Source organism: Jaculus jaculus, chromosome 3 (genome assembly GCF_020740685.1).
Source record: "Jaculus jaculus isolate mJacJac1 chromosome 3, mJacJac1.mat.Y.cur, whole genome shotgun sequence".
Lineage (NCBI taxonomy): Eukaryota > Metazoa > Chordata > Mammalia > Rodentia > Dipodidae > Jaculus > Jaculus jaculus.
In genome coordinates, this window is record NC_059104.1 from 104,842,083 (window position 1) to 104,869,712 (window position 27,630).

Below are 27,630 nucleotides of genomic sequence, written 5' to 3' on the forward strand. Positions count from 1 at the left end.
CAGGACCCACATAAATCCAATGCACAAGGTGGCACATGCATCTGAACTTTGTTTGCAGTGCTAGAGGCCCTGGCATGCCCATTTTCTCTCCCTCTCTCCCTCAAATAAAAATAAATTAATTAAAAATTATTATTTAAAAAATAAATTAGAGTGGGGTGAAGTGGTGCAAACCTTTAATCCCAGCACTTGGGAGGCAGAGGTAGGAGGATCACCATGAGTTCAAGGCCACCCTGAAACTACATAGTAAATTTCAAGTCAGCCTGAACTACAGTGAGACCCTACCTCACAAAATTTAAAAAAAAAAAAAAAAGAAAAAAAGAAAAAAGAAAGGATAAATGAATTACGGGGGCTGGGAAAAGGTCCAAGGGTTACAGGCTCTTGCAAAGCCAACTGGCCCAGGTTTGATTCACAGTACCCATGTAAAGCCAGATACAAAGTGGCACATGCAGCATCAAGAGGCCCTGATAATGCCCATTCTCCTTCATTCTCTCTCTCTCTCTTTTCTTGCAAATAAATAAATAAATAAAAATTTTAAAAAAAAGATTTACCATGTGAACTTTGGTGATTCAGTTTAGCTTATGGTTTACCAGACACTTCTAAGAATATGTTTAGTTTTTAAGAAATATCTTCCTTTAGAATAAAAAAAAAGTTTAAATGGGGAAAATCTGATTTAAATTTTACTTAAAAGACTGCTAAAGTTTGAGAACTTTGAGAAATATTTTGAATGGCATACTATATACACCTTAGGAGGTATATCAAAATTTAATAATCTCCAACCTCTATAGCAGTTTTCTATCAATAAACATTAGCTAAATGTGTATGTATGTGTGCATGTAAATGTATACAAGTACACAGAGCAAAAAAATATGTACCATGCCCCTGTATAAAATACACACAAGTGAACACAGTAAGCATAACTAGAAATTGAAATATTTTCTTCCTGTTCACCCAAGGACATTTGTGCTGAACTATGAATGCAAGTGCACAGTGGTGTGACAGTCAACCAACCCTGAGAAAACAAGCCCTGGTCTGTAAGCCAATTTCTGAGATACAAATCTTGCAGAGTCTGAACTACTAACATGGGACTACTAGTCAGCTCACAAAGGTTCTGAAAAGTTAACAGTGTTTTACATGACAGTACAGGTTGAGTCCAGAAAACAGTGGGTGCACACATAATATTCTGGGTAATCAAAGTCATAGGTCTGCATGCTGAGACCTTTCAGTTTAAAAAATCATCTTCTAGCTTAAAAATCCAACCTATTAGTGAACAGAATCTTTAAAAATGGTTTGTATTATATTAAGCATAAAATAATGTTTTTAGATACATAATGAATACTTTTAATATAGGGAATTTGGAAAAATTACTTAAGTATATAAATAAGAAATTAATGTAATTGGCAAAACACACCATCAGCATTCACATCTGATTCTTGATGTACTGTTCTAAAACAAACATTGAAAATAATGGTCCTTTAAAAAACATAGCTTAACCTTAACAAAAGATGCAGTTTATTTTATAAAGTTATCTTAATAAGATTGATTTTTTTTTCATCAAAACAAAATTTGACTTTACATAAGACAAAGTATGCTATTATTATACTATTTAACTCTTCTAGTTATTAAAACATAAATTGTTTTTAAATAAGCAAAAGTGCCAAATTTGTATTTAAATGGCATCACAATTAAATTCCAGCAGAGGTTGAAGCACAATCTAAAATTAAGTGACCAGCTAGTGTCTTATTTCCATTTTGCAAATTTAAATATAAAAATGGATACATCTCGCTTAATAAAAATGTATCTCTTTTACAGATTAAAAAAGCAACATGAAAGTGAAAATCACAATGCAGAATAGAGCTGAATATGGAAAAAGCACATAGAGGAACATGCTAAGGCATACCTGATAAAGTCTGATTATATGAGGATGGTCTAGCATTTTCATTATTTGGACTTCTCGGTAGATTTTCTCCAGATTTACAGCATCCAGCTGAGATTTATCTATTATTTTTATTGCCACCTGCATCCAAGAACACAGATAAACACAATTAGAACATAACAGTTAGCATGTTCTAGCTAAGACTCCATTTAACAGATGACCTATGAGACTGCCTGTAGGTTCCTATGACAATAAAAGCTAGCATTAAATTCAGTGCTCACTCACTCATTCACTCAATAAATAGTTCTTAAACTCCTACCATACAGGCACTGCAATAGATTTTGTTTGGCAGTGTCTTTAGTATGTTGTGGAAAATAATTCTTCCAAGTTAGTTTCAAGAAGCATGTTTCACTTTCAATACAACTTGAATGCCTCTTTATTTCATGTTATTAACTGAAGAAATAAAGTCCTAGTGGCTTCAACAAGGTGACTCATGGTAAAAGCACCTGCAAAGGATCTTCCAAGTAGAAAACAGTCTAAATGACAGCTTCTATTGAGCTGAAACATTACTTCTCCTGAAAAGCAAGTGATAGGTTCCAAATATAGCTATACTTCTTTTGAAGGAAAAAAAAAAAAGGTGAATGTAAAATGTTAAAGTTAATCTGTAAGAAAATCAATTGGATTAAATTTCATTTTAAGAATAAAAATGGAAAACAAGTATGAGTTACACTGTACTCTAACTTTATAAAAGGAACTCTGATTTCAGAATATATGGTTTTATTCTGTCATAACTAAACAGGAATCCAAATAAATTAAGCTTAATAACTGGAGGGAAGTAATTTAAAGGTGAATAACTGAGTAGTCAGAAATAACCAATCACATATTATTTTATCATGCAACTAGTGAGGACTGCTTTTTTAAGTGGGATATATTTTTGTTTATTGAGGTAGAGTTTCACTCTAGCCCAAGCTAACCTGGCGTTCACTATGTAGTCTCAGGCTGGCCTCAAGCTCATAGTGATCCTCCTACTTCTGCCACCAGAGTGCTGGGATTAAAGGCATATACTACCAAGCCTGGCTGGACTACTTTTAAAAAAAAATTAGTAATTGGAAATAAAGTATTCTCATTCAGATAAAATTTTCAGACAATGAACACATCACATTTAATTCTAGTAAATGCAAAAGAAACTCTTAAAAGGTACATACTTCACTTTCTATTAGAAAGTATTTCAAATATAACTTGGCCTATGTTGTTGCTGGGTAATTTTTAATATCAACTATTGTTAATACACCTTAATGGTTCAATATTCCCAAAGAGTATGCAAAGAAACAAGACTCAGTTTGTCACCTCACTCAATTCCTTTGGTCTCCCAGTCATACAATTAACTTTTCCCTTTATTTATGGATGTTTTGCCATTATCTAACATTTATCTGTATGGTTTATTTTTTCTCTATTTCAAACTTGCTATGTATAGCTTGTTTCTGATTTGAATTAATTGTAACCAGCAGAACAACCCTAGCACAATCAGATTACTAATATATAAATTAAAAACTTATTGCCTCAGAAGGGGCACATCCTTTTTCAGGCAGTAAAGTATGTTAATTCTGTAAAAGCCATGTTCATTATGTTTGATGGTACTTTATTACTATAATAAAAATATTTCAGAAAGCTAAAGCTGTCAAAGTTTGCTAGAAAAGTACACTGATAGTTGTATGTGTGTGTGTGTGGATCTTACTCTATAGTTCCTAGATGAGTCTAGACAGCATTATTTCCCTTACTAACAAAAAGCTTTAAAAAAACTCATTTATTTGAGACAGAGAGACAGAGAGAGAGAATGGTTGTGCTATGGCCTCAAGGCACTGCAAACAAAACTCCAGATGCATGTACTACCACCTTGTGTTTATGTGGGTCCTGGGGAAATTAACCTGGGTCCTTTGGCTTTGCAGGCAAGTGCCTTAACCACTAAGCCACGCCTCCAGCCCACAAAAAGCTTTTAAGAAGTGAGTCAGTGGGCTGGAGGCGTGGCTTAGCATTTGCCTGCAAAGCCAAAGGATCCCAGTTTGATTCTCCAGGTCCCACGTAAGCCAGATGCACAAGGGGGTGCATGCGTCTGGAGTTCATCTGCAGTAGCTGGATGCTCTGGTGTGCCCATTCTCTCTCCCTCCCTCCCTCATATGAATAAATAAATAAATAAATGTATGTTTTAAAAAGAAAAAGGTGGCTCAAGTGCTGGAGAGATGGCTTAGTGGTTAAGGCACTTGCCTGTGAAGCCTAAGGACCCAGGTTCTATTCCTCAGTACCCACATAAGCCAGATACACAGGTGGCACATGCATCTGGAGTTTGTCTGCAGTGGCTGAAGGCCCTGGTGTGCTCATTCTCTCTATCTGCCCCTCTCTCTTTCTCTCAAATAATAAATTTTAAATATTTAAATTTAAATTTAAAAAATTTAAAAAGTGTGCTAAAAAAAGAAGTGGGTCAAAATCATGCAAGACTTTCAGAGAAAACAATCACACTTAAAAATTCAACATGATTACTGTCATTAAAAAAATTTGTATGTATCTTTTTTTTTCAGGCAGAGTCTTACTCTAGCCCATGTTGACCTAGAACTCACTCTGTAGCCAAGGTTGATCTTAAACTGGTGATCCTCCTACCTCAGCCTCCTGAGTGCTAGGATTTAAAGGCACCATCAGAACCACCATACATATATCTGTATTTAAAATGTCTAAAAAGTATTTGGAGTATGTGCATAAGTAGCATGCACGTGCCACAGCATGTACGTATAGGTCAAAGGCAATTTTTGGGTTGGTCCTCGTCTTCCACTTCATCTTAGGACTCTCACTGTTATTCACTGCTCTGTTTGTGAGCTTCCAGGAAATTCTCCTACTTCCATGTCTCTCCTTTGAGACTGGCACACTGGGATGACAAAAACCTGCCAGAGCTTCTACCTTTTATGTAGGATCTATGGATCTGAACTCAGAGTTGTACAGCTAGCCACTTTATTCACTGAGCTATTTCCCTAGCTTAGGAAATTTTATATACATCTTGAGTGTCATATTTAATACTTAAAAAGTTTATATATGAAATACAAATTAAAGTATTACTAAAAGATAGGTCCTCTTTTATATATTCTGTTGGAATCTTAACCTCAACAATGAAAGTGTAAAAAATTTTTAAAATGGATTGAAAAATAATACACATGTATTATTCAATTCAACTTTAAAGATAGCTCAGTCCATCAGTAAAGTGTTTGCATGGTAAGCATGAGAACCATAGCTTGATCCCCTGAACTCACATAAGAAAGCCAGGTGCATGTACCTGTAAACACAGTGCTGGAGAGGCAGACAAACATGCCTAGCTCTTGCTGGCCAGCCAGTCTAGCCTACTTGGTTAGTTCTAGGCCAATAAGAAACCTCAACAAAAGGTAGATGCCACACCTGAGGAATGACACCCAAAGTTATCCACTGACTTCCACGCATGTGCACACACAGGCATGTATACTCACACATACATGTGCCAGCACATATATGCATGTACACATGCATGCATTCCATTAACCCTAAGGATTTTGCTTCTCAGAAATAATTTGATGGGAATTATCTGAACTAAGAATTTTGTGTACATACATTCAATATAGCAGTACTTGCAGTAAAAACTAGAAATAGTACAAAAATAATTACATGAATTATGATAAAATTTAATTATAAATTTTATAAAAATTACTCCTTCTACTAGTTACAGAATTAAACTATTAATGAGAAAATCAAGATATTAGTTGTCTCAACAAGGTATTACTAGAAAAAGAACAGGAAAAATATGACTGAACAGTACAGTGATGATAATATCATGGGTTATTCATTATCCTACTTTATAATTTTCTGAGCAATTTTTCTTCAGTGACCATGTATTATTTTTCTAATCAGAAAAAAACTAGGAAAATGAAATGAAGGGATTTATGATATATGCTAACATCTACTGTGAAACAGGATAGTCATTTCCATTTTCTTAACTCCTAAGAATATGGCCACATTATTTCATGTAACTTATGTATCAATTAAGACAATGCATATAGAAATGTTTTTAAGAATGTTAAATTAAAACACATATCAGCAATATTGATATGTATTTAAAATATGTAAAATACAAATTTGTAAGAATAAGAAACTAAATGTAAGAGTAGAAATAAAACTGTTACACTGATTAAAAAAAAAACAGACTTGTGAGGCTGGAGAGAAGGCTTAGCAATTAAGCGCTTGCCTGTGAAGCCTAAGGATGATGGTTCATGGCTCTATTCCCCAGGACCCACATGAGGCAGATGCACAAGGGGACACATGCATCTGGAGTTCGTTTGCAATGGCTGGAGGCCCTGGCGTGCTCATTCTCTCTCCCTCTCTATCTGCCTCTTTCTCTCTGTCTGTTGCTCTCAAATAAATAAATAAAAATTAGAAAAAAAAAACAGACCTGCCTGTCATTTTTCAAACTATGACTTAATGAAAATTTTTAATCATTTTTGGAAATTTAAAAAGTTGTTTCACTTATAAACGAAGTATTAATCTCATAAACTTAAAAGAAAATCTCACATACAAAAATATCTTTTTAGGATGTTATAAAGAAGTTGGGCCATAAGAGCTATTTTAACAATAAATCAAAAGGGATTCATGTTCTTATCTCAGATTTTGTTCCAGTGCTACTTACTATTTACACACACTTTTTCAAGCCTGTACAGATGGCCCTCAACTTTCAATATCTGGAGATGTTTCAGCTTAGGTGATGCAAAAGTAATATGCATTCTGTAGAAATTATACTCTGAAATTTTTGTCTTTTGCTGGTCTAGCAGTACAATGAGTCTCACAATAAGGGCAGCAAAAAGGTAGAATTCCCCGTTAGTCATGGGATTACAAGGATAAAAAAAATCAATACTCTATAGTGCACTATGTTGCCCAGCTACTGTATCTAATAGGCTAGGTATATTAAATGCATTTTAATCACATTTTCAGTTTGCAGCAGACTTATCAGGACATAACACCATTATAAATCAAGGAGCATCAGCACATCAAATCATTGGTGGAATACAACATCCCAGCCTACTGTTTGAAAAGTCTCTGTGATTGAGTGCTCTATGATGAAAGGCTTTCTTTAAAAAAAACCAAAAACTTACTTACTTGAGAAATGGGGGCGAAAGAGAAAGTGAATGGGCACACCAGTGCCTCTTGCCCTTGTAAACAACTCCATATATGTGATATTGCATATCTGGCTTCATGTGGATAGTAAAGAATCAAATACAGGCCCACAGGCTTTATAAGCATATACTTTTAACTGCTAATCCATCTCCCTAGCCCAAGGCTTTCTAAAAGCAGTAAAAATGAGAAAGAAAACTGAAATGGAACTCTCTAGTTACCCTCTCAAGTTATGTATTTCCTCCCTACCATGTAATCTGAGTTTTAAAAATAAAACTATATCAACAATAAATTGTCATTAAAGTTTGACATCAAAATTTTTTATTTATTTGTTTGAGAGAGAAACAGAGAGAGGAAGATAGAATGAGGGTGCTAGGGCCTCTAGCCACTACGAACAAACTTCAGACACATATACCACCTTGGGCTTCTGGCTTTACATGGGCAGTGGGGAACTGAATGGAGCCGGTCCTTAGGCTTTGCAGGCAAGAGCCTTAACTGCTGAGGCATCTCTCCAGCCCAAGGCTTGACTTTTGATACTAGTTTGTAAGGAAAACAGATCAGAGGACAGATAAATGGCCTTTAATAGTAATAAAATTTGAACTGAAGATTTCTTCTGTTTATTTTAATTTATTTATTTGAGAGTGAGAGAGAGAAACAGGCAGAGAGAGAGAGAGAAAATGGGCACACCAGGGCCTCCAGCCACTGCAAATGAACTCCAGATGCATGCGTCACCTTGTGCTTCTGGCTTATGAGGGTCCTGGGGAATCAAGCCTCAAACTGAGGTCCTTAGCCTTCACAGGCAAATGCTTAACCGCTAAGCCATCTCTCTAGCCCTGAAATAAAGATTTTTAAAACTATAAAATAAGTAATTAAAAACAATTTCTTGCTGGGCGTGGTGACACACACCTTTAATCCCAGCACTTGGGAGTCAAAGGTAGGAAGATCACTGTGAGTTCAAAGATAGCCTAAGACTACATAGTGAATTTCAGGTCAGCCTGAGCTAGAGTGAGACCCTACCTTGAGAAACAAAAAACAAAAACAAAAACAAAACAAAAAAAAAAAAACTTTCTTACTTTGATAAGTATATAAACAATTCAACAACAAAAAAAGACAATGTAATTAAAAAAAGACCCACAGGACTGGAGAGATGGCTCAATGGTTAAGGTGCTTGCCTGCGAAACCCAAGGACCCTGGTTCAATTCTCCAGTACCCACATAATGCCAGATGCACTGGGTGGCCCATGAGTCTGGAGTTTGTTGGTTGCAGTGGCTGGAGGCCCTGGTGTGCCCATTCTCTCTCTCACTGCCTCTTTCTCTCTCAAATAAATAAATAATATATATTTTAAAAAGAGCCACAGAACAAAAAGAACAATTCACAAGGAAATGCAAATACTCATCACACTACACTATGGTCAAGGTAATCAAAAAATGCAAATTAGACTAGCAAAGAAAATACAAACATTGGGCTGGAGAGATGGCTTAGCTTAGGCCTTTGCCTGCAAAGCCAAAGGATCCCAGTTCAATTCTCCAGGACCCACATAAGCCAGATGCACAAGGGGGCACATGCATCTGGAGTTCGTTTGCAGTAGCTGGATGCCCTGGCAAGCCCATTCTCTCTCTCTCTCAAATAAATAAATATATTTTTACAAATAAGAAAATACAAACATTTGTCAATTAAAATATAAAAATAACAAAGAACCCAACCCAACTGGCAAAAAGTAGTGTTCCTAATGTTTTTCCTAATGAAAATTCTTAATAGATGTTCCTCATCTGGAAGATAATTGGACATCACACACCATAAGATATATAATATATATTCTCTTCCATTCCTGAGGAAACAACCATATACATGCACAAAAATGTATGTAAGGAATGTCCTCTAAAACACTTTAGAGAAATTGCAAAAGAGAGAAATAAACTCTAAATAAATGTTCACTAGTTGAAAACTGATTAAATAAAATGTGGCCAGTGGTATGCAAAAGTACTTAATTATGCTTGTTTTTTTTTTAACTTGGAGATATTAATAACATGCTAAATAGAAAGCACAGATCAGAAGTATTTTTGTCATCAATTTTACTGTACACATATAAGATATGTGAAATAGAGGATATAAACCAAATGCATTGAGTTTTGAAAGTAGATGTTTAGTTTCTTCTTAGGCTTTTAAAACAATGACTATAGTGGACTTCTGTAATTGGGAGAAACCAGGTAAATACTGTTTACTTTTAAAAATATTTATTTATTTGGACAGAGAAAGAGGCAGAGAGAGAGGAAGCATAGGCATAGGCTTTATATGGTATTGGGGAATCCAAGCTGGGCCATCAGGGTCTATAAGCAAACCCCTTAACTACTGAACCATCTCTCCAGCCCTTCAATATTGTTTACGTTTAAGAACAACTTAAAATAATTTAACATTGTTTCCCAGTTTAATCCATCTAAGATATACTTCTTTCTGAATTATTAAAAAAAAAAAAAAGAGCTGGGCGTGGTGGCTCAGACATTCAATATCAGCACTTGGGAGGTAGAGGTAGGGGGATTGCTGTGATTTCAAGATCAGCCTGAGACTACATAGTGAATAATAGGTCAGCCTGGGCTAGAGCGAGACCCTACCTTGAAAAGAGAGAGAGAGTTTCTGATGAAATTTCCAAGTGTGTCTTTCAATTTTCTAATAAACTGATCATACAGGCTCTTGTGTGAGGATGGGAAAGGTACCGCATTTATTAGTTAAAAAGGAGAGATAGGAGGAATTCTGTAAGTCAAAGGACACCAACAAAGTGAAGCTGCAATCAACAGTGAGCCATAAATCAATGTCACCATGTGAGTCCAAGCAGAGCCAGTTTGAGGATTTCCAAATAAATGTTTTCATAATTGCCTGATACTGAGATAGAATTTCCCAGAGGATTTAAAGTCAGAACACATTAAACTCTGTTAAAGTTTAAATTTCTACAGAATATAAAAATTTACACAACTTTTATTTTGCACATTTGTTCTGCCAAAAAAGTACAAAAAATTCTAAACAATATTTAGCAGAACAATCTGTCAATTATTATTGTTTGGGGGCTAAGAAACTAGAGACCAATTCTAATAAAGCACACATTTTTGTGTGACAAATGTAATTTCTATCTCAACACACAATGGAAGAGCATGTGTAGGCCTATATACAAATTGTAGTGATTAAGTAATCTGATCACAAGTCCTTTTTCCGCACATAGTACAGCTACTTCTTAAAATTTTGAAGTCTGTGCTGGAGAAATGGCTTAGCAGTTAAGCACTTGCCTGTCAAGCCTAACAACCCTGGTTCAAGGCTTGATTCCCCAGGACCCACGTTAGCCAGATGGGCAAAAGGGTGCTCGTGTCTGGAGTTCGTTTGCAGTGGCTGGAGCCTTTGGTGTGCCCATTCTCTCTCTCTATCTGCCTCTTTCTATGTCACTTTCAAATAAATAAATAAAAATAAACAGAAAAAGTTTTGAAGTCTTTTGCAGTACAAAAGGAGTCCTAAGTTGTAAAGCAAAATTATTTTGTAAAGTTTTTTTTAATCTACATTTTAAGGTAGCAGTTTGAGGATTATATCTAAACACAAAAGTCACAAAATACATGTAGAAAGCTCCTCTGTGAATAAAAACAATTTTCAGAAAGTACTTGACATTAGTTCTGCATTCCAGGTTCTCTCAGGAATAAGTAGCCCAAAATTTGCAAGGTATTTTTTTGTTGTTTTGATTTGTTGCAAGGCTGGGTCTCACCCTAACCCAGGCTGACCTGAACTCACTCTGTAGTCCTAGGCTGGCTTTGAACTCACAGTGAGGCTTCTACCTCTGCCTCCTGAGTGCTGGGACTACAGGTGCAGATAACCACACCTGGTTAACCTGCCATTTTAATAAGGTAAATTCACAGCCTCTGGGAAGTAACTGTAAGCTTCCATCTACATGTACTTTAGGTAAGCAACACAAGAGGTATAGTAGTGAAGAAAATTCAGCTATTATAGAAAAATATCTTAAAATAATGATTATCTGAGTACTAATATTATGGGTGATTCTCTTCACTTATCTCTACTTTTAGTTTTTCAAAAAAAAAAAAACAGGATGGATTTAATAATGAAACACACAATTCGTTAATGTTATAGCAATAACTTCTTTAGTAATTTCCTTTCTAAGAGTTTACCAGCAACTCCTTCTCCCTAAAAACAATTAAAATGCAGACAAAAGTTACATACACAAACATGTTCCCTGCCAAATATTTACCTTATGTAACAACTGTAAGTCATTAAGTTAAGTGGGTCATCTGCAAGGTAGAATACTATACAACCACTAAAAATTTTATTATAAGGATACATATGATAAGCAAAATGGTTGGGCATTTTATATGTATATCATGTGCTCTCATCTATGGAAAAACCCATTAAAATGAATAGAGGGAAATGTGACATATAATGTTAGTAATAGCTTATTCCACTAGTGGAAGAATTATATACATACTTTTTATGTACTATATTCTTCTTTACTATTTACATTTCCTATATAGACATTTTACATAGAAAAAAAAATTAAGGGCACAAATAGTCTTGAACTTATATTTGAAGAGACAAAGACTATACAATAAATTAGAAGAGAAAGGTTACTTCCTAAAACACTACTCAAGGGCATTCACAGAATAGAAAACTAGCAACCACTGTTGCCCAAAATAGTTTAAGAGCCTAAATTGTATTGTCCTTTTCCCATTGTGCTAATTTTACAAAATTAGCTTCTCTAATTCATAAGCCACAAACCAGTACTATAGAGACTTTGTGAAGTATTATACTTGGAAGCTGGATTCTACCACCCCCGTCATTCTTTCAGTGTGAAAAATTCACAGCAACCTAACATACAAATGCTGTTTCAAATGATGTAATTATATTTCTCAGTGTTAAATGTTAAGTTATTTGATAGATTAGACCAAAATGAAGGTCTCTTTTGTCTACCTTTTTTTCCCCTAAGGAGAAATAGACTTGAGTCTCTAGAGCTTGGCAAAAAAAAAAAAAAACCCAAAACACACAAAAAAACCCATAATTTTTAAAAGAGTAATACAGAAGATGGAGCGAGCCAATTAAAAATAAAAAGAAGCAATTGTTCACAGCATTGGTGTACAAGTTAAGCCCTAAAATTTGCCTCAGGATTGAACTTGGGAGTAAAAAAAGGTCTAATAAGTTTTAAAACACATAAACTTAGATTTATGTTAAAATACAGTACATAAAGAAACTTTTATGAATGGGAAGTATTGTTTTCTTTATACCATGTTAATTGTTCTCACTAAAAGTTCATCAATGAGAATGAAAAATGTAAAATGCACGAAGTTTACACTGTCTTAAGACTGTAACATAGTTGTATTTTATCAAAGACAAATACTTATCCAGTGAATGAAGAACAATAACACGCTCAAGAAAAAAAGTACCTTACAGCGACTGTTATACCTTAAGAAGCAATTGTATCCATGCTCTTTCTAAATAAATCTTATGCAAACTACCTAATTAAGTTCACAGAGCAACTCTGCAAATTTTAAGATCTACAAAAACTTCTGTGTTACAATTACCAGACCCTCTCTGCCTTACTGCCTCCAATAATACAAAGTTACCGCAAATACACTCACTCAGCCTGAATTCACACTATTTCTTTTTTATGTAGTAATTTATTTGAAAAAGCATAAGGGCTGGAGAGATGGCTTAACGGTTAAGGCACATGCCTGTGAAGCCTAAGGACCCAGGTTTGATTCTTCAGGTCCCACGTAAGCCAGATTTACATGGTGGCCCATGCCTCTAGAGTTTGTTTGCAGTGGCTAGAGGCTATGATGCACCCATTCTCACTAACTTTCTCTCCCTCTAATAAATTAGTAAAAATAAATCTTAAAAAAAGTAAAAATAAAAAAAGCATAAGGGAAACGGAATCTACAGGTAAACTTTTAACATTTAACATAAAATCATGTTATACCCACATACTACACACAAGTTAGGATGTGAGTGCTCCTTCATGATCTGGCTGGTGCCTTCGATCACAAATTCATTTGATCTGACAGTCAAAGGTCAGGATTACTCCACAGTGCCCCCTACATCATTAAGAAATGATTACTTTGAAAAGCACACCATTTGAATTGTCAACCTCAAGACAGTGTCAGTTACCATCAGTTAGTTCCATGTTACCTAAATTCGACCTGATAACAGCTGACAACGAAGAGTTGCTAATAATACCTATGAGTTGTCAAGAAATAATATTATGAACCGACGGATTTGGAATTTAACCATATAACAATGTAACTCAAAAGTTTGGAGGATCTCTCTGAAACATGTCATTTTTGACAGTCATTAAACAAGGACTCATAAAAATACATATTTAAGATGTTTCCTTTTTCGTTTAACACAAGGAGAAATAGCATAACATTTGGGCATGGCTCTTTACAAGAATGAAGCCACTTTCATTTAAAAAAATGCCAGGGCCAGATTAAATTATGCAAAATTTCAGTAATGTCAGTATATACATATCATTTCAAGCAATCTAAAATTATTAACAATGGTAAGTTTGTGAGAGGAAAAATTGTGACCTTGGTCCTAGATGCCCCAAATACGTCAAATTTAAATTGCTTCAGGGATCCCTGGTAGGGGAAGGCAAAGTGAAGACAACATAATGACATCCTCCTGTTTGGAAATGTACATAAAGTAAAACTTCACAAAATACAATTGCTAAAAATAATTTTTTTTTTAAAGTCCAAGTTTTCAAATGTCCTACGCCTTACAGAAGTCACTCGGGGGGTAGGGGAGCAGTATTTTATTCAAAGACTAGTATATTCGTCTAAAGGGGAAAAAAACCAAACAGAATGAAAACTGGGGAGAAACTGAAAAAAGGTGAAATTCTAGTGGCAATCACAAGGCAGACTAGAGTACGTCAAAACCACTAGGTTTAATTCTAAAGAATGGTTGTTTCCATCGTTTTCCCAAGGTATTTAATTTGCACGTCTTAAAATAGCGACCCCGAGGAGAGCAGCATGAGGCAGTGGAAGGAAGGGGGTGGGTTAGGGTAAGAAAAGACACTTCGGAGAAAATATGTGCGGTGTAGAGCATGCACCATAAGAGGGGATGCTGGAGTCACTGTCAGGAAGCAGTTGAGGGCTTTCGGAGTAGACAATCTGCTGTGTTCAGAGCTAGGAACGCACACCTGGTAAAGGACAGCCCTAGACAAGAAAAGTCCAACCTACCAAGGGTGCAATGCTGAGATGACCACTGCAACCAGTCCTATTGTCTGAAGTCTTAGGAATACCCCAGGCAAGGGACCAAACTCGCCAGCAGGAGGGACAGAAGATGGACAGTGGTCGTCCAGCAGTCCCGGCCACAGCGGTCCCATGGCTGGGCAGGCAGGGAAGCGGCGCAGACGGTCCCCTCTTCTCCTCACTCAAGCCCCGGAGCACCGAGACTTCCCCTCCCACCCCACCCCCAGCCGAAAGCGGGGAAGACGCGGAACTTGGGCTCCGGAGCGGAGGCCACAGACCAGGTCACGGCGCGGGAGGGAAGCTCTGGACCCGGGCCGTCCAAGCCCCATCGGGCCGGCGGGCCGGCCCTCGGGTCCAGGTTCCCGCGCCCCCACCTCTGCGCAGCTCACCGAGCCCCAGAATCCTCTCAGCCCCAGGCCCGCGGGCTCCGCTGGTGGCGCGGCCCCGGTGGCCCCGGGGGTCGCACCGCTGCAAACCACCCCTGCTCTCTCAACACTCCCGCCGCCGAGACCCGGGCCGCACCTCCGTCTTGGTGATCCGGTGCCGCCCCAGCTTCACCACCGCAAAGTTGCCCTTGCCCAACGTGCCCTCGATGTCGTAGAACCCCACCCGGACCGGCCCGCGCTGCAAGTGCCTCGGGCCATCCGCCATGACCATGCTGGGCCCCGGCTGCTAGACACGGCGACGGAAGCGCGAGCGAGCGAGAGGGCGGCGGGCGGGCTGCGGGGCGGGCGGGCGGCGCGGCTGGGACTCGGGCGACGGCCGCTCCGCTCCGCTCCGCTCGTTCGCTCGGGCGCTCCTTCCCTCCCGCCTGCTCCGCAGGGCCCAGCCAGGCGCGCGCCGCCGCCGCTGACGTGCGCCGACGTCAGGGGGCCGGGGCAGGGGGCGGGGGCGGGGGCGGGCCGGGTCTCGATTGGTCACCATAGCGACGGGAGCAGCGCCGACGTCGGCGGTGGGAGGGCGGGAGCGAGCGAGGGCGGGAGCGAGAGGGCGGGGCGGCCCGCGAGGCCCGGCTGGCGCGAATTCCTTCCGGCCCGGCGCTGCCAAGGGGGCGGGGTCGCCGCCGGGTCCGCCAGCTTCCCGGGCCTGCCAGGCGGAAGGGCAAGAGCGAGCCCTGCTGGGCCGCGTGGGCACTGCGCGTGGACCCGAGGCTCCGGCCCGGCCGGGCCCGGGCGCTCTCCGCCCACCTGAGAACCTTCCCGCCAAAACCGCTCTCTCACCTCAGAATACAGGGCGCTCTGAATCTGGAAGCGGCAGAGAACCCTGGCTGAGCAATGCATTGCTCACCGGCGTCTTTCTTTGTGTCTGTTCCCCCCGCCCCATCGTCTCGTTATACATCTCTCCAACTTTTGATGTCTGTGACAAATCCTGACAACTGCCGGTCATTTAACGCGGAGTGACAACGCTGGAGACCTTAGATGACTTAATCCAAAGACTTTGGAATTGTCAGTTCCAAGCTCTGGAAAGCCCTGAAATGTGGGTGTAGTTTTGCTTTTTTGAGTGTCTCTAGGGAGGGGTGACCATATTATCTTCAGTTTGATTTTGCCCAAACTGTGGGTGGGCCTGTGAAGGTTAAGAAATATTTATCTAATCATTTATTTTCAGATTATGAAAATAATTCGGGGAATGGAGTTGCCAAGTTCACACAGGTAATGCTAGGGTTCTAATTATAAATTATACTGGGGCTAGAGAGATGGCTTAGCGATTAAGGCGCTTGCTTGCAAAGCCAATGGACCAAGGTTCAACTACTGAGGATGTACGAAAGCCAGATGCACAAGATGGCACACGCCTCTGGAGCTCCTTGGCAGTGGCTGGAGGCCCTGGTATGCCCATTCTCTTTCTCTCTCTCAAATAAATAAAAATAAAATTATATATTATTATATAATAAATAATATACAAATATATATAATAATTATAATTTTACATATAATCACACAAGTTTTTCATATAAGAAATAGGAATTGCTGATATTTTAATATTTTGAATTGTGTTACGTGCATCCAGGTCTTTGTTCCTGGGTATCTATTCTCTTTTAAAAGGAAACTTGGGGAGAAATGACTTAGCTGTTAAGGCACTTGCCTGCGTGAAGCCATAAGGACCCAGAATGGGTTCTCCAGAACCTACATAAACCAGATGCACAAGGTGTCATATGCCTCTGGAGTTCATTTACAGTGGCTAGAGGCCCTAGTGTGCCCATTTTCTCTCTCTTCCTCTCCCTCCCTCTCTGTCCCCTCAAATAAATAAAAAAATATTTAAGGGGAACCTCCTTGGAGAAGTATAGAATGGCAAAGAAGTGCCAGAAAGCAAGGAGATTTCTTGTATATGTCAAAATGATGTCAAAATAGGGCAGCTTGAAAGCATTTTTAATTGCCAAATCTGAAGCAATTTGAGCATCAAGAATAAATAATGAACATTGATTGTACAGTGGTCAGCATAGCTGTCTTCCAAGAATGAATAATGATTAAAATATATTATAACATTGGATTTTAAAATAGAACCCATGAGTGCATATTTTCACCTTTTAAATAAAACAATGGGAGAAGAGTGGAATGCCAAACTAAATGCACGTAGAAATGATGAAACTGATGTGAGGTTCCATGGTATAATGGTTAGTACTTTGGACTCTGAAATGATGAAGTATGAAATCACCATTTTGCACCTAGAACAATAATAATAATTATTATTGATTCAGACAAGAATTATAAATGGATGTTAAAATCGTTGAATTAAACTTGGTTGAAGAATAGGGTATTTATACAGTGTCAAAATAACTGAGTGTCTTATTCATTACAAAAAAGTTAACAAATACACTAACCTAGCAGAATGCTTAGTTGCCAATTTTGTAATAAAATGACATGAAATATCCCCACATGCAAGGTGATATCCCTTAGGTAAAAATACATATTCTGAATGTAGCACAAAGAAACAATCAGAAAAATAAAAATTGAGTGTGTCTACTCCAAAACTGGTATTCATGTGTTTAAAAAATGCCATCACATGAAAGAAACAAAAGAAAAAAAAAGGACAGAGAAAGAAGGCTGAGGAGTATTTCTAGATTTAAGGGATTAATACATGCCACTAAAGGCAGCATGTGATACTAGAAAAAAAGTACATTATAAAGGGATATTTTTCACACAACTGCTGAGATATAATATGGATTAATTATTAGGTATTATTTCAGCATTAAGTTTTTTGAATCTTATAATTGTACTATTATGAAAGAGTACTCTTATTGAGAAATACACACTGAAGTATCTAGGGATAATAGTTTGTGCTATAGACAACTTTCTTTCCAGTGGCTTAGCAAAGATCAGGAATGACAAAGATGGCACAAATATTAAATCTTGGTAAATGGTAAATGGTAGTTCACTGTGTTCTTACAACTTTTCAATAGCCTTAATATGATGAAATCGGTAAATGTGTGTTATTGGCTTCTGGGCCCTCCATTGCTTACTATGATTCTGCCTTTCATGGCACAAGTATTACCTTATTTTATTGTGAGGTATATTGTTTGCAAATGCTGGGAAGGAGGGCTGGAGGGATGGCTTAGGGGTTAAGGCGTTTGCCTGCAAAGCCAAAGGACCCAGGTTTGATTCCCCAGGACCCACATTAGCCAGATGTACAAGGAGAAGCATACATCTGTAGTTCATTTGCAGTAGCTGGAGGCCCTGGTGTGCCCATTCTTTCTCTCTCTCTCTCTCCCTCTTTCTCTGTCAAAAATAAAATATATATATTTTTAAAGCTGGAAAAGAAATAGGAGAAGGCTAAAAGTCTGGTCAAATTTCTCTGTTGATGAAATTGCTGCTTGAGGGCACCTCTAACTAGCCCATGAGTCCACATATGTACCTGGACCCAAGAGTAGTTCCCATATACAAATGTCAGTTAGATGACTATATTTAAATTGTTTTATAGACAGATTCCATTGGGAATTGATGAAGTCATTTACTCAAGAACAGTTAGTGCATGTAGCACCAATAACAACCTCAAGCAGCAGAGATGGCTTAGCGGTTAAGGTGTTTGCCTGCAAAGCCAAAGGATCCTGGTCTAATTCTCCAGGACCCATGTAAGCCAGATGCACAAGGGGGCACATGTATCTGGAGTTCGTTTTCAGTGGCTGGAGGCCCTGGCATACCCATTCTCTCCCTCTGTCTCTGTCTCTCTCTCTCTCTCTCTCTCTCTCTCTCTCTCTCTCTCCCTCTTTCTCTCTCTCAAATAAATAAAATACATTTTTTAAAAAGGAAATAACAACCTCTTCCTTTAAAGTATACCTTTTGAACAGAAATTGACTCATTTTTATCTGATTATTTGAATCAGATAATCAGGTCAACCACCTGTTTGCACAATATGGAAATAAAATCTGATCTGAGGCCAGAAAGAAGAGAAAGGAATAACAGGGAGTGTCAAAAGTGTAAGGAAACCAGAGTTCAGCATCCATGTGCTGGGGTCTACAGATTAGAGGAAAGAAGGCTGGAGTTAGGAGGGATTATGCCAAAATTCAACTGTGCCCTCAAATGTGTAAATGCACTGAGTACACCAGTGAGAACTTCTAGCAGGTAAATGTAGCCCTGTAGACCAATTTTATTTTGTAACTTTGTATTACACGATTCAGCTGTATTTCCTTGTTTGCAAAGATTGACTTCCCCCTCTTCTATTTCTACCCTCTGTGTCTCTCAGATGTCTTTGGTTCTTATCAAATGATAAACCCTTTTGGCAATTACTAATTTTATCCAGCTCCTGCTTTTTCTCAGCTTCCTCTTGCCCTCATTTTTGTTCTCTTTCATTTCTTTGTGTATGCCTGCCAGCAAAGAGGTAAGAAGGATAAAAGACAAGGGGCAAGGAAAGAAAAGAGGACTTCAGACAGCCCTCATCTTTTCAGCTCTGGTTTTAGTATTAGTGAGGAAGAACATTTAAATTATCATATTTCTAATTACTTGACATTTCAAATGCAACATTCACAGCTGATGCTATGAATCCACCATATTTGTCATTGAGTTGAGTAAAAAAAAAGAGTTAACACTTCAAAAGGATATACACAGAAAAATTAAGAAAGAAGGTGAGATAAGCATTAATTCTTCAATACAATTAACATGAGTGGATTTGACTAAATGAGAAGAGTTATCAGCAAAGTAATGAAAGAATAATATAAACGTGAGGGGGGAAAACTTCATGGCTCACAGTAAAGTACATATTTTGATGAAGCAAACAGCTTGTGAACTTGAAAAACAAAATATGTACCATTTGTTTCCTTGATTATGAACAATGTCTGTGCTTTTACTGTTTTATCATTTAAAGATGGAAGAAAAGTCAACATAGGCTTAGGGTTGGATTTAGATTTAGTTCAGGCCCAAAACTAAAATAATTTATTAATTATAATTATTAGATGGTTTTACTCAGAAAATATAGGCTACAAAGTAGAATACTAACAAAGGTGGAAAAACTATGAAAAAAATCTAAATTTCTGCCCTATTGCTATTCAGAATACTTCTTGTTTGTATAAAATAGAACATCAATCAGGAAGGTTAACGAACGTGTGGGTACCATCATATGTAAAGAAATATTATAGAAATTAACTAGAGGGTTGAGGCTTCTTGAAGCAGACTTGACTTTTATTTTTTGTCTTTTAAAATTTTTTTATGAGAGAGAGTGAGAGACAGAGAGAGCGAGAGAAAGAGAGAAACAGAAAGGGAATTGGCACACCAGGGCCAATAGCCACTGCAATTAAACTCCAGACACATGTGCCACCTTGTGTGCATGCATGACCTTGTGAGCATGTGTCATCTTGTACATCTGGCTTTCATGGATTCTGGGGAGTCGAACCTTGGTCCTTAGGCTTCACAGGTCTTACAGTCAGGTTTGCATTGCTAACAGAAATCACCCAACCAAGAGCAGCTTGTGGGAAAAGAAGATTTATTTTGGCTTACAGACTTGAGGGTAAGCTCCATAATGGCAGGGGGAAATGATGGCATGAGCAAAGGGTCGACATCAACCTCCTGGCCAACAACAGATGGACCACAGCAACAGGAGAGTGTGCCAAACACTGGCTGGGGAAAACTGGCTATAATACCCATAAGCCTGCCCCCAATAACACACTGTCTCCAGGAGGTGTTAATTCCCAGGGGACCTAACATTCAGAACACCTAAGTTTATGGGGGACACCTGAGTCAGACCACCATAGTAGGTAAGCACCTTAGCCACTGACCCATCCTCTCCAGCCCTGGTACTTCTACATTTTAAAAAAGCTTGAAGTATAATTGATCTTTATTCAGAAGCTGTACATATTTACATGTGCAACTTAAGGGATTTGAACACATGCATATGTTTGCAAGACCATCACCATAGTCAAAGGAATAAATATATCTGCACCTTTAAAACTTTCTGCCTGCTTCCCTTTTGTTGGTGACAGAGATAACACTTGAGATCTACTCTAAATCTCCAGTGCACAATACAGTCTAACTATAGGCACTGTGTTGTTCCTAAGATGTACAGCACTTATTCATTTGCATAACTGAAGCTTCCAACTGACTTGCAGCCCACATAAACCAAGTGCAGCCCAACATAAAATATTAAACTTATTGAAAACATTATGAGATTTTTTTGCAATTAAAAAATTTATTTATTTATTTGCAGAGACAGAAGAGAGATAAGGAGAGAGAGAGGGGGAGAGAGAGAGAGAGAGAAAGAGAGAGAATGAGCTCACCAAAGCCTCTAGCCACTACAAATGAACTCCAGAACACCATTTTGTATATCTAGCTTTAATATGGGTACTGAGGAATTGAACCCAGTTGGTTAAGCTTTGCAAGTGCTTTAACCACTGGGCCATCTCTCCAGCCCATCCTTAAAAAAAATTTTTTTTTTTGTAACTCTGGTTCACAGTTCTGAAATGTGAACTCTAGTAGAGAGTAATTCTGTTTTACAATATCAAAAGTGTCAAAAGGTTGAACATCCCCAGCCCCAAGTAACCACACCATTCTGTTCTTTGATTACATGAGTTTGACTGTTTTTCAAAAAAGAAATTACTTATTTATTTGCAAGCAGAGATAATGAGCATGCCAGGGCCTCTACCCACTGCAAGCCAACTCCAGATGCATGCACCACTTTGTGCATCTGGCTTTACGTGGGTATTGGGAAAAAGCCTTAACCACTGAGCCATCTCTCCAGTCCCTGAGTTTGACTATTTGACTATATACCTTATATAAGTAGGATTTTTGTTTCTCCTTCTGTGACTAGTTTATTTCACTTAGCATAGTATCTCCTGGGTTCATCTCTATTGTCTTATATGGCAGGATTTTCTTCTTTTTTTAAGGTTGAGGCAATATTACATTATATATATATACACACACATGTTAAATATTCTTTATTCATCTATATTTTGGCTATTTCCATATCTTGGCTATTGTGAATGAATATGAGACTACAGATACTCTTTTCAAAACCTGATTTCCTTTAAATAATTACCTAAGATGAAATTGATGAATCATAGAATACCTGTGTTTTAAACATTTTTGAACATCTATACTATTTTTCATAATGACTGTTGATTTATATTCCCACCACTAATATACAAGAGCTTGTACTTCCCTATATCTTACCTTATCTTAAAAAAAAAAAAAAAAAAAAAAAAAAAAAAAAAAAGGAGCCAGGGCTGGAGAGATGGCTCAGGTCTTTGCATGCAAAGCCTAATGGCCCAAATTTGGTTCCCCAGTGGCCACATAAAGCCAGATGCAGATGCACAGTGGCACATGTATCTGGAGTTTGTTTGCTGTGGCTGGAGGCCCTCACATGCCCATTCTATCTCTCTGTCTACTCTCTATTTCTGTCTGCTTGCAAGTAAGTAAATAAATATTTTTTTAAAGTTAAAAAAAAATAGTAGCACCTAAACAAAAATGAGGTGGCATCTCACTGAGGATTTTTTTGTTTTTCGAGGTAGGGTGTCCCTCTAGCCCAGGCTGACCTGGAATTCACTCTGTAGTATCAGGGTGGCCTTGAACTCACAGCGATCCTCCTTCCTCTGCCTCCTGAGTGCTGGGATTAAAGGCGTACACCACACACCTGGCTCACTGCAGTTTTGATTTGCTTTTTGATGGTGATTACTGAAGTTTAAGCATATTTTATATAGTCTTTGGAGAAATGTCTGTTTACTTCCTCTGCCTATTTAAAAATCATTCTATTTGTTTTTTTGCAGTGGAATTATATTAATTTCTTAAATATTTTGAGTATTTGTCTCATTAGATATATAGGCTACAAGCTTTTTCTTCCATCCTATATGCTTCTTGATTATTTCCTTTGCTGTGCAGGAGCCTTTCAGTTTAATGTAGTACTGCTTGCCTAATTTTGTTCTTGTTAGTGTTGCTTTTGCTGTCATATGCTAGAAACTATAACAAGATTTTCACCTTTGTTTTTCTTTAGGTGTTTTATAACATCAGATCTTATGTTTAAATCTTTTGTTTATGTTGAATTTTTTTTATAGAGTGCATGTTAAGGGCCCAGTTTTAGTCTTTTACATGTGGCTATCCATTTCTTCCAATACTATTTTTTGTATATTAAAAAAATAGGGGCTGGAGAGATGGCTTAGCGGTTAAGGCGCATGCCTGTGAAGCCAAGGGACCCAGGTTCGATTCTCCAGGTCCCACATAAGCCAGATGCTGGTGCATGCGTCTGGAGTTCATTTGCAGTGGCTGGAGGCCCTGGTGTGTCCATTCTCTCTCTCTCTCTCTCTCTCTAATAAAAAAATAAAAGTAAATATTAAAAAAAATAGGGCTGGAGAGATGGCTTAGCAGTTAAGCGCTTGCCTGTGAAGCCTAAGGACCCTGGTTCGAGGCTCGGTTCCCCAGGTCCCACGTTAGCCAGATGCACAAGGGGGCGCACGCGTCTGGAGTTCGTTTGCAGAGGCTGGAAGCCCTGGCGCGCCCATTCTCTCTCTCTCCCTCTATCTGTCTTTCTCTCTTTCTCTCTGTGTCTGTCGCTCTCAAATAAATAAATAAAAATTTAAAAAAAAAGAAAAAAAAATATATTAGCAAGCAGAGAGAGGTAGAAGAGAGACAGACAGAGAGAACTGATACACCAGTGCCACCAGACACTGAAAATGAACTACAGATGCATGTGCCACCTTGTGCATCTGGCTTACATGGATTCTGGGGAGTTGAATCTGGTCCTTAGGCTTTTCAGGCAAGTGCCTTAAGTGCTAAGCCATCCCTTTAGCCCTCCCAATACTATTTTTTTAAAGACACTTGTGTTTCTTTATTATGTTTACATGACACACTTGTTGCACTTCCATTGACTATGTGTGCACTTATTTTCTGGGCTCTCTATTCCACTGGTCCATATGTTTGTCTTTATGACAGTTTTATACTATTTCAGTTTTGAAATCAACAAGTATGAAGTCTCAAACTTCTTTCTTAATAGTTTATTTTTCTTTCTCAATATTTTTTGACTGTTCAAGTTCTTTTTGGCTGCATATAAATGCACATTCTTTTCAAGCATGGATTGTTCCCCCAAATAGCACACATGTTAAGTCACAAACAAGTCTTTTTTATTTTATTTTATTCTTTCCAAATTTTTATTAACAACTTCCATGATTATAAAAAATAACCCATGGTGGGCTAGAGAGATGGCTTAGTGGTTAAGTGCTTGCCTGTGAAGCCTAAGGACCCCAGTTTGAGGCTCAATTCTCTAGGACCCACGTTAGCCAGATGCACAAGGGGGAGCACATGTCTGGAGTTCGTTTGCAGTGGCTGGAAGCCCTGGCGCGCCCATTCTCTCTGTCTCTCTCTATCTGCCTCTTTCTCTCTCTGTCACTCTCAAAGAAATAAATAAAAATGAACAAAAAAAATTAAAAAAAAAAATAACCCATGGTAATACCCTCCCTCCCCCCACTTTCCCCTTTGAAACTCCATTCTCCATCATATCCCCTCCCCATCTCAATAGGTCTCTCTTTTAATTTTGATGTCATGATCTTTTCCTCCTCTTATGATGGTCTTGTGCAGGTAGTGTCAGGCACTGTGAGGCCATGGATATCCAGGCCATTTTGTGTCTGGAGGGAGCACGTTGTATGGAGTCCTACCCTTCCTTTGGCTCTTATATTCTCTTTTTTAAAATTTTATTATTATTATTATTTATTTATTTATTTGAGAGCAACAGACACAGAGAGAAGGACAGATAGAGGGAGGGAGAGAGAATGGGCACGCCAGGGCTTCCAGCCTCTGCAAACGAACTCCAGACACGTGCGCCCCCTTGTGCATCTGGCTAACGTGGGACCTGGGGAACCGAGCCTTGAACCGGGGTCCTTAGGCTTCACAGGCAAGCGCTTAACCGCTAAGCCATCTCTCCAGCCCGGCTCTTATACTCTTTCTGCCACCTCTTCTGCATTAGACCCTGAGCTTTGGAAAGTGTGATAGAGATATTGCAGTACTGAGCACTGCGGTCATTTCTTTCCAGCACTATGATACCTTCTGAGTCGTCCCAAGGTCATTGCCATCTGAAAAGAGAAGATTCTATACCAAAAGTGAGAGTAGCATTAATATAAGGATATGAACATTAACAAAAGTGCTTACTGGGCAGTTTGATAAGCATAATATATGCATTTAGCCAGACAACAGCAGATGTTACACCCCTAGGGCTCATGACTACTCCTGTTTTAAGTTTTCAATATCAGGGATGTATTCCCTCCCATGGAGTGGGCCTCCAGTCCAATTAGAGTGCAGTTGGTTTCCACCATGACAGATGTACCACTATTGCACCCATTGGCTCATTTGGCCTGGCTGCCCAAATAACAGGCTTGCAGTGTCCACTGTTGAGTATCTTCATTGGTGATTTCTCTTTCTCCCATTGAACTGCATGCAGAATGGCTTCTTCCAGCTTTCTGTCAGCTGGTCTACATGGAGGAGGTTATCAGCTCAATTCCAGCAGGATTTCTCAGTGGCCTTGCAACCCAAGTATGTGGAGTCTTCAGCAGTAGGGTCTTACTATCTATTCCTGGTGGGAAACCAAGGGCCTTGGCAATGGCCTTAATATTATCTCCCCCCCCCTTCCTTCCTCTTCCCTTTATATCTCTTTTCTAGCTTACTGGTCTCTGCTACTGAGTTTTTTCCTTCTCATACAGAAGCCCAATCATCTGTAGCTAGGATCCACATATGAGAGAGAACATTCAATGCTTGGCTTTCTGGGCCTGTATTACCTCACTTAGTATAATCCTTTCCAGACCCATCCATTTTCCTGCAAATTTCATTTTTCTTTACCACTGAGTAGAACTCCATTGTATAAATGTGCCATATATTCATTATCTGCTCATCAGTTGAAGGACATCTAGGCTGGTTCCATTTGCCAGCTATTGTGAATTGAGCAGCAATAAACATGGTTGAGCATATATTTCTAAGGTAATGAGATGAGTCCTTAGGATATATGCCTAGGAGTGCTATAGCTGGGTCATATGGTAGATCAATTTTTAGCTGTCTTAGGAACCTCCACACTGATTTCCACAATGGCTGGACCAGATTGCATTCCCACCAACAGTGTAGAAGGGTTCCTCTTTTTCCACATCCTCGCCAGCATTTATGGTCATTGGTTTTCATGATGGTAGCCAATCTGAGAGGAGTGAGAGGAATCTCAAGGTAGTTTTAATCTGCATTTCCCGGATGACTAGGAATGTAGAACATTTTTTTAGACACTTATATGTCATCTGTGTTTCTTCTTTTGAGAACTCTCTATTTAGTACCATAGCTCATTTTTTAAATTGGCTTGCTTGATTTCTTATTATTTAATTTTTTGAGTTCTTTGTATATCCTAGATATTAATCCTCTATCAGATGTATAGCTGGCAAAGATTTTTCCCATTCTGTAGGTTACCTCTTTGCTACAAAACAAGTCTTAATAAACTGAAGGACAAGCTACAAGAAAAACTTTAAAAATTACATTTTATTTATTTATTTATTTATTTATTTATTTATTTATTTATTTATTCGAGAGAGAGAGAAAGAGGCAGATAGAGAATGGGTATGCCAGGACCTCTAGCCACTGCAAACAAACTCCAGACACATGTGCTACTTTGTGCATCTGGCTTATGTGGGTCCTGGGGAATTTAACCTGAGTGCTTAGTCTTCTCAGGCAAGTGCCTAAACCACTAAGCCATTTCTCCAGCCCAAGAAAAACTTTTAAGAAGACTGACATCATACCAAGTATATTTTCTGGTCACAACTGAATAAAGCTAGAACACAACAAAAGAGAGAAAATTATAAAATTCACGGATATCTGGAAATTAACACATTACTGGACAACCAGTGAATCATAGGAGCAATCATGATTAGAAAATATCTTAATATAAAATTATAAGAAAATTAGAAATATGTATCTTGAGACAAGAGAAAATAAAACAACTTACCCAGCTTAAGAAATATAGCAAAAGTTTTGAGTGAAGTTTTGTCTCTTCTAGAGAATGTGTAACCATTCCTTGAGTTTGATTGTTTAAATTGGGGTTTAGCAATGATGGATCTTCTCTAAACAAACAGTGTGTGATATTTCTCTCACCTTTGAAGGTAATTTCAAAATTTTGCTCTTCTTCCTACATGATAGTTTTTCTTAGGATCTTAAATTGAAAAGGGATGTCAGTGTCATGAGTCCACCTTTCTGTCTGATACCTAAATCTCTAGCTATTTGACAGGTGGGATAAACCTTGATTGTCTCAGGCAAGAGCTTTATTTTGAGACAGCTGACTATTAGTTGAAAATGTGTCCTTATATTGACTATTTTCTAACTTACCCATAGATTTGAGTTCTTTTCTCTGGTGTAAAACATTACAGATACATAAACCTATTGCAATCATTCTTCAGTTGTCCAGGCTAAACGTAGTAGCTCTTTTATTTAACAGTACTTGTAGCTCTCTATTCGTTTTCTTATGCTTCTCTGAATATGGTTTATTAAGAATCTCTTGGAATATTGTTCTCAACATTGAACATAGGAGCCAGGTGTGGTGTCATGTGCCTTCATTTTATTCTTTCTTCTTAACTAGTACAATGTTGAACATTTTTGGAATGAGCCAACAGAGGGGCAAGTTGCAATACAGGTGATTGGAGATAAATATAAGAAGGCTGGGAAGTATACATCACAAAAGACTACACACCAGGTGGAGCAACTCACTTGTTTTGATGTGGGTGGGGAAAGGAAGTGAGAACAGTTTTGCTTGTAGGTAAGTGGGTAGTTCATAGCACAGAAAGTTCACTCTTGATATTTACTTCTTCTGTGAAGTAGGAAGTGGATTATCTGCAAAGAGTAGGAGGCCTAGAAGAACAGGAGATTTAGGTTAATTGCAAAAATTTGAATAATCTGCTATGAGAATAGGACAAAGAATTGATTAGGAACTATAGAA

At 38.4% G+C, this 27,630-nt stretch overlaps 1 protein-coding gene across 2 annotated transcripts in view; it reads right to left on the reverse strand.

Annotated features, from left to right (window-relative positions):
- Positions 1-14,951, reverse strand: part of Sik2 (salt inducible kinase 2) — a 144,186-nt gene extending 129,235 nt beyond the window's left edge. For both annotated transcript variants that reach the window (XM_045145673.1, XM_045145672.1), the window contains exons 1-2: positions 14,797-14,951; positions 1,898-2,014 (exon numbers count right to left, since the gene is read on the reverse strand). In XM_045145673.1, the coding sequence (XP_045001608.1) occupies positions 1,898-2,014; positions 14,797-14,931 (252 nt within the window). In that variant the 5' untranslated portion in view covers positions 14,932-14,951. The remainder of the gene's footprint in view (positions 1-1,897; positions 2,015-14,796) is intronic.
- Between the last annotated feature and the right edge of the window lie 12,679 nt (positions 14,952-27,630).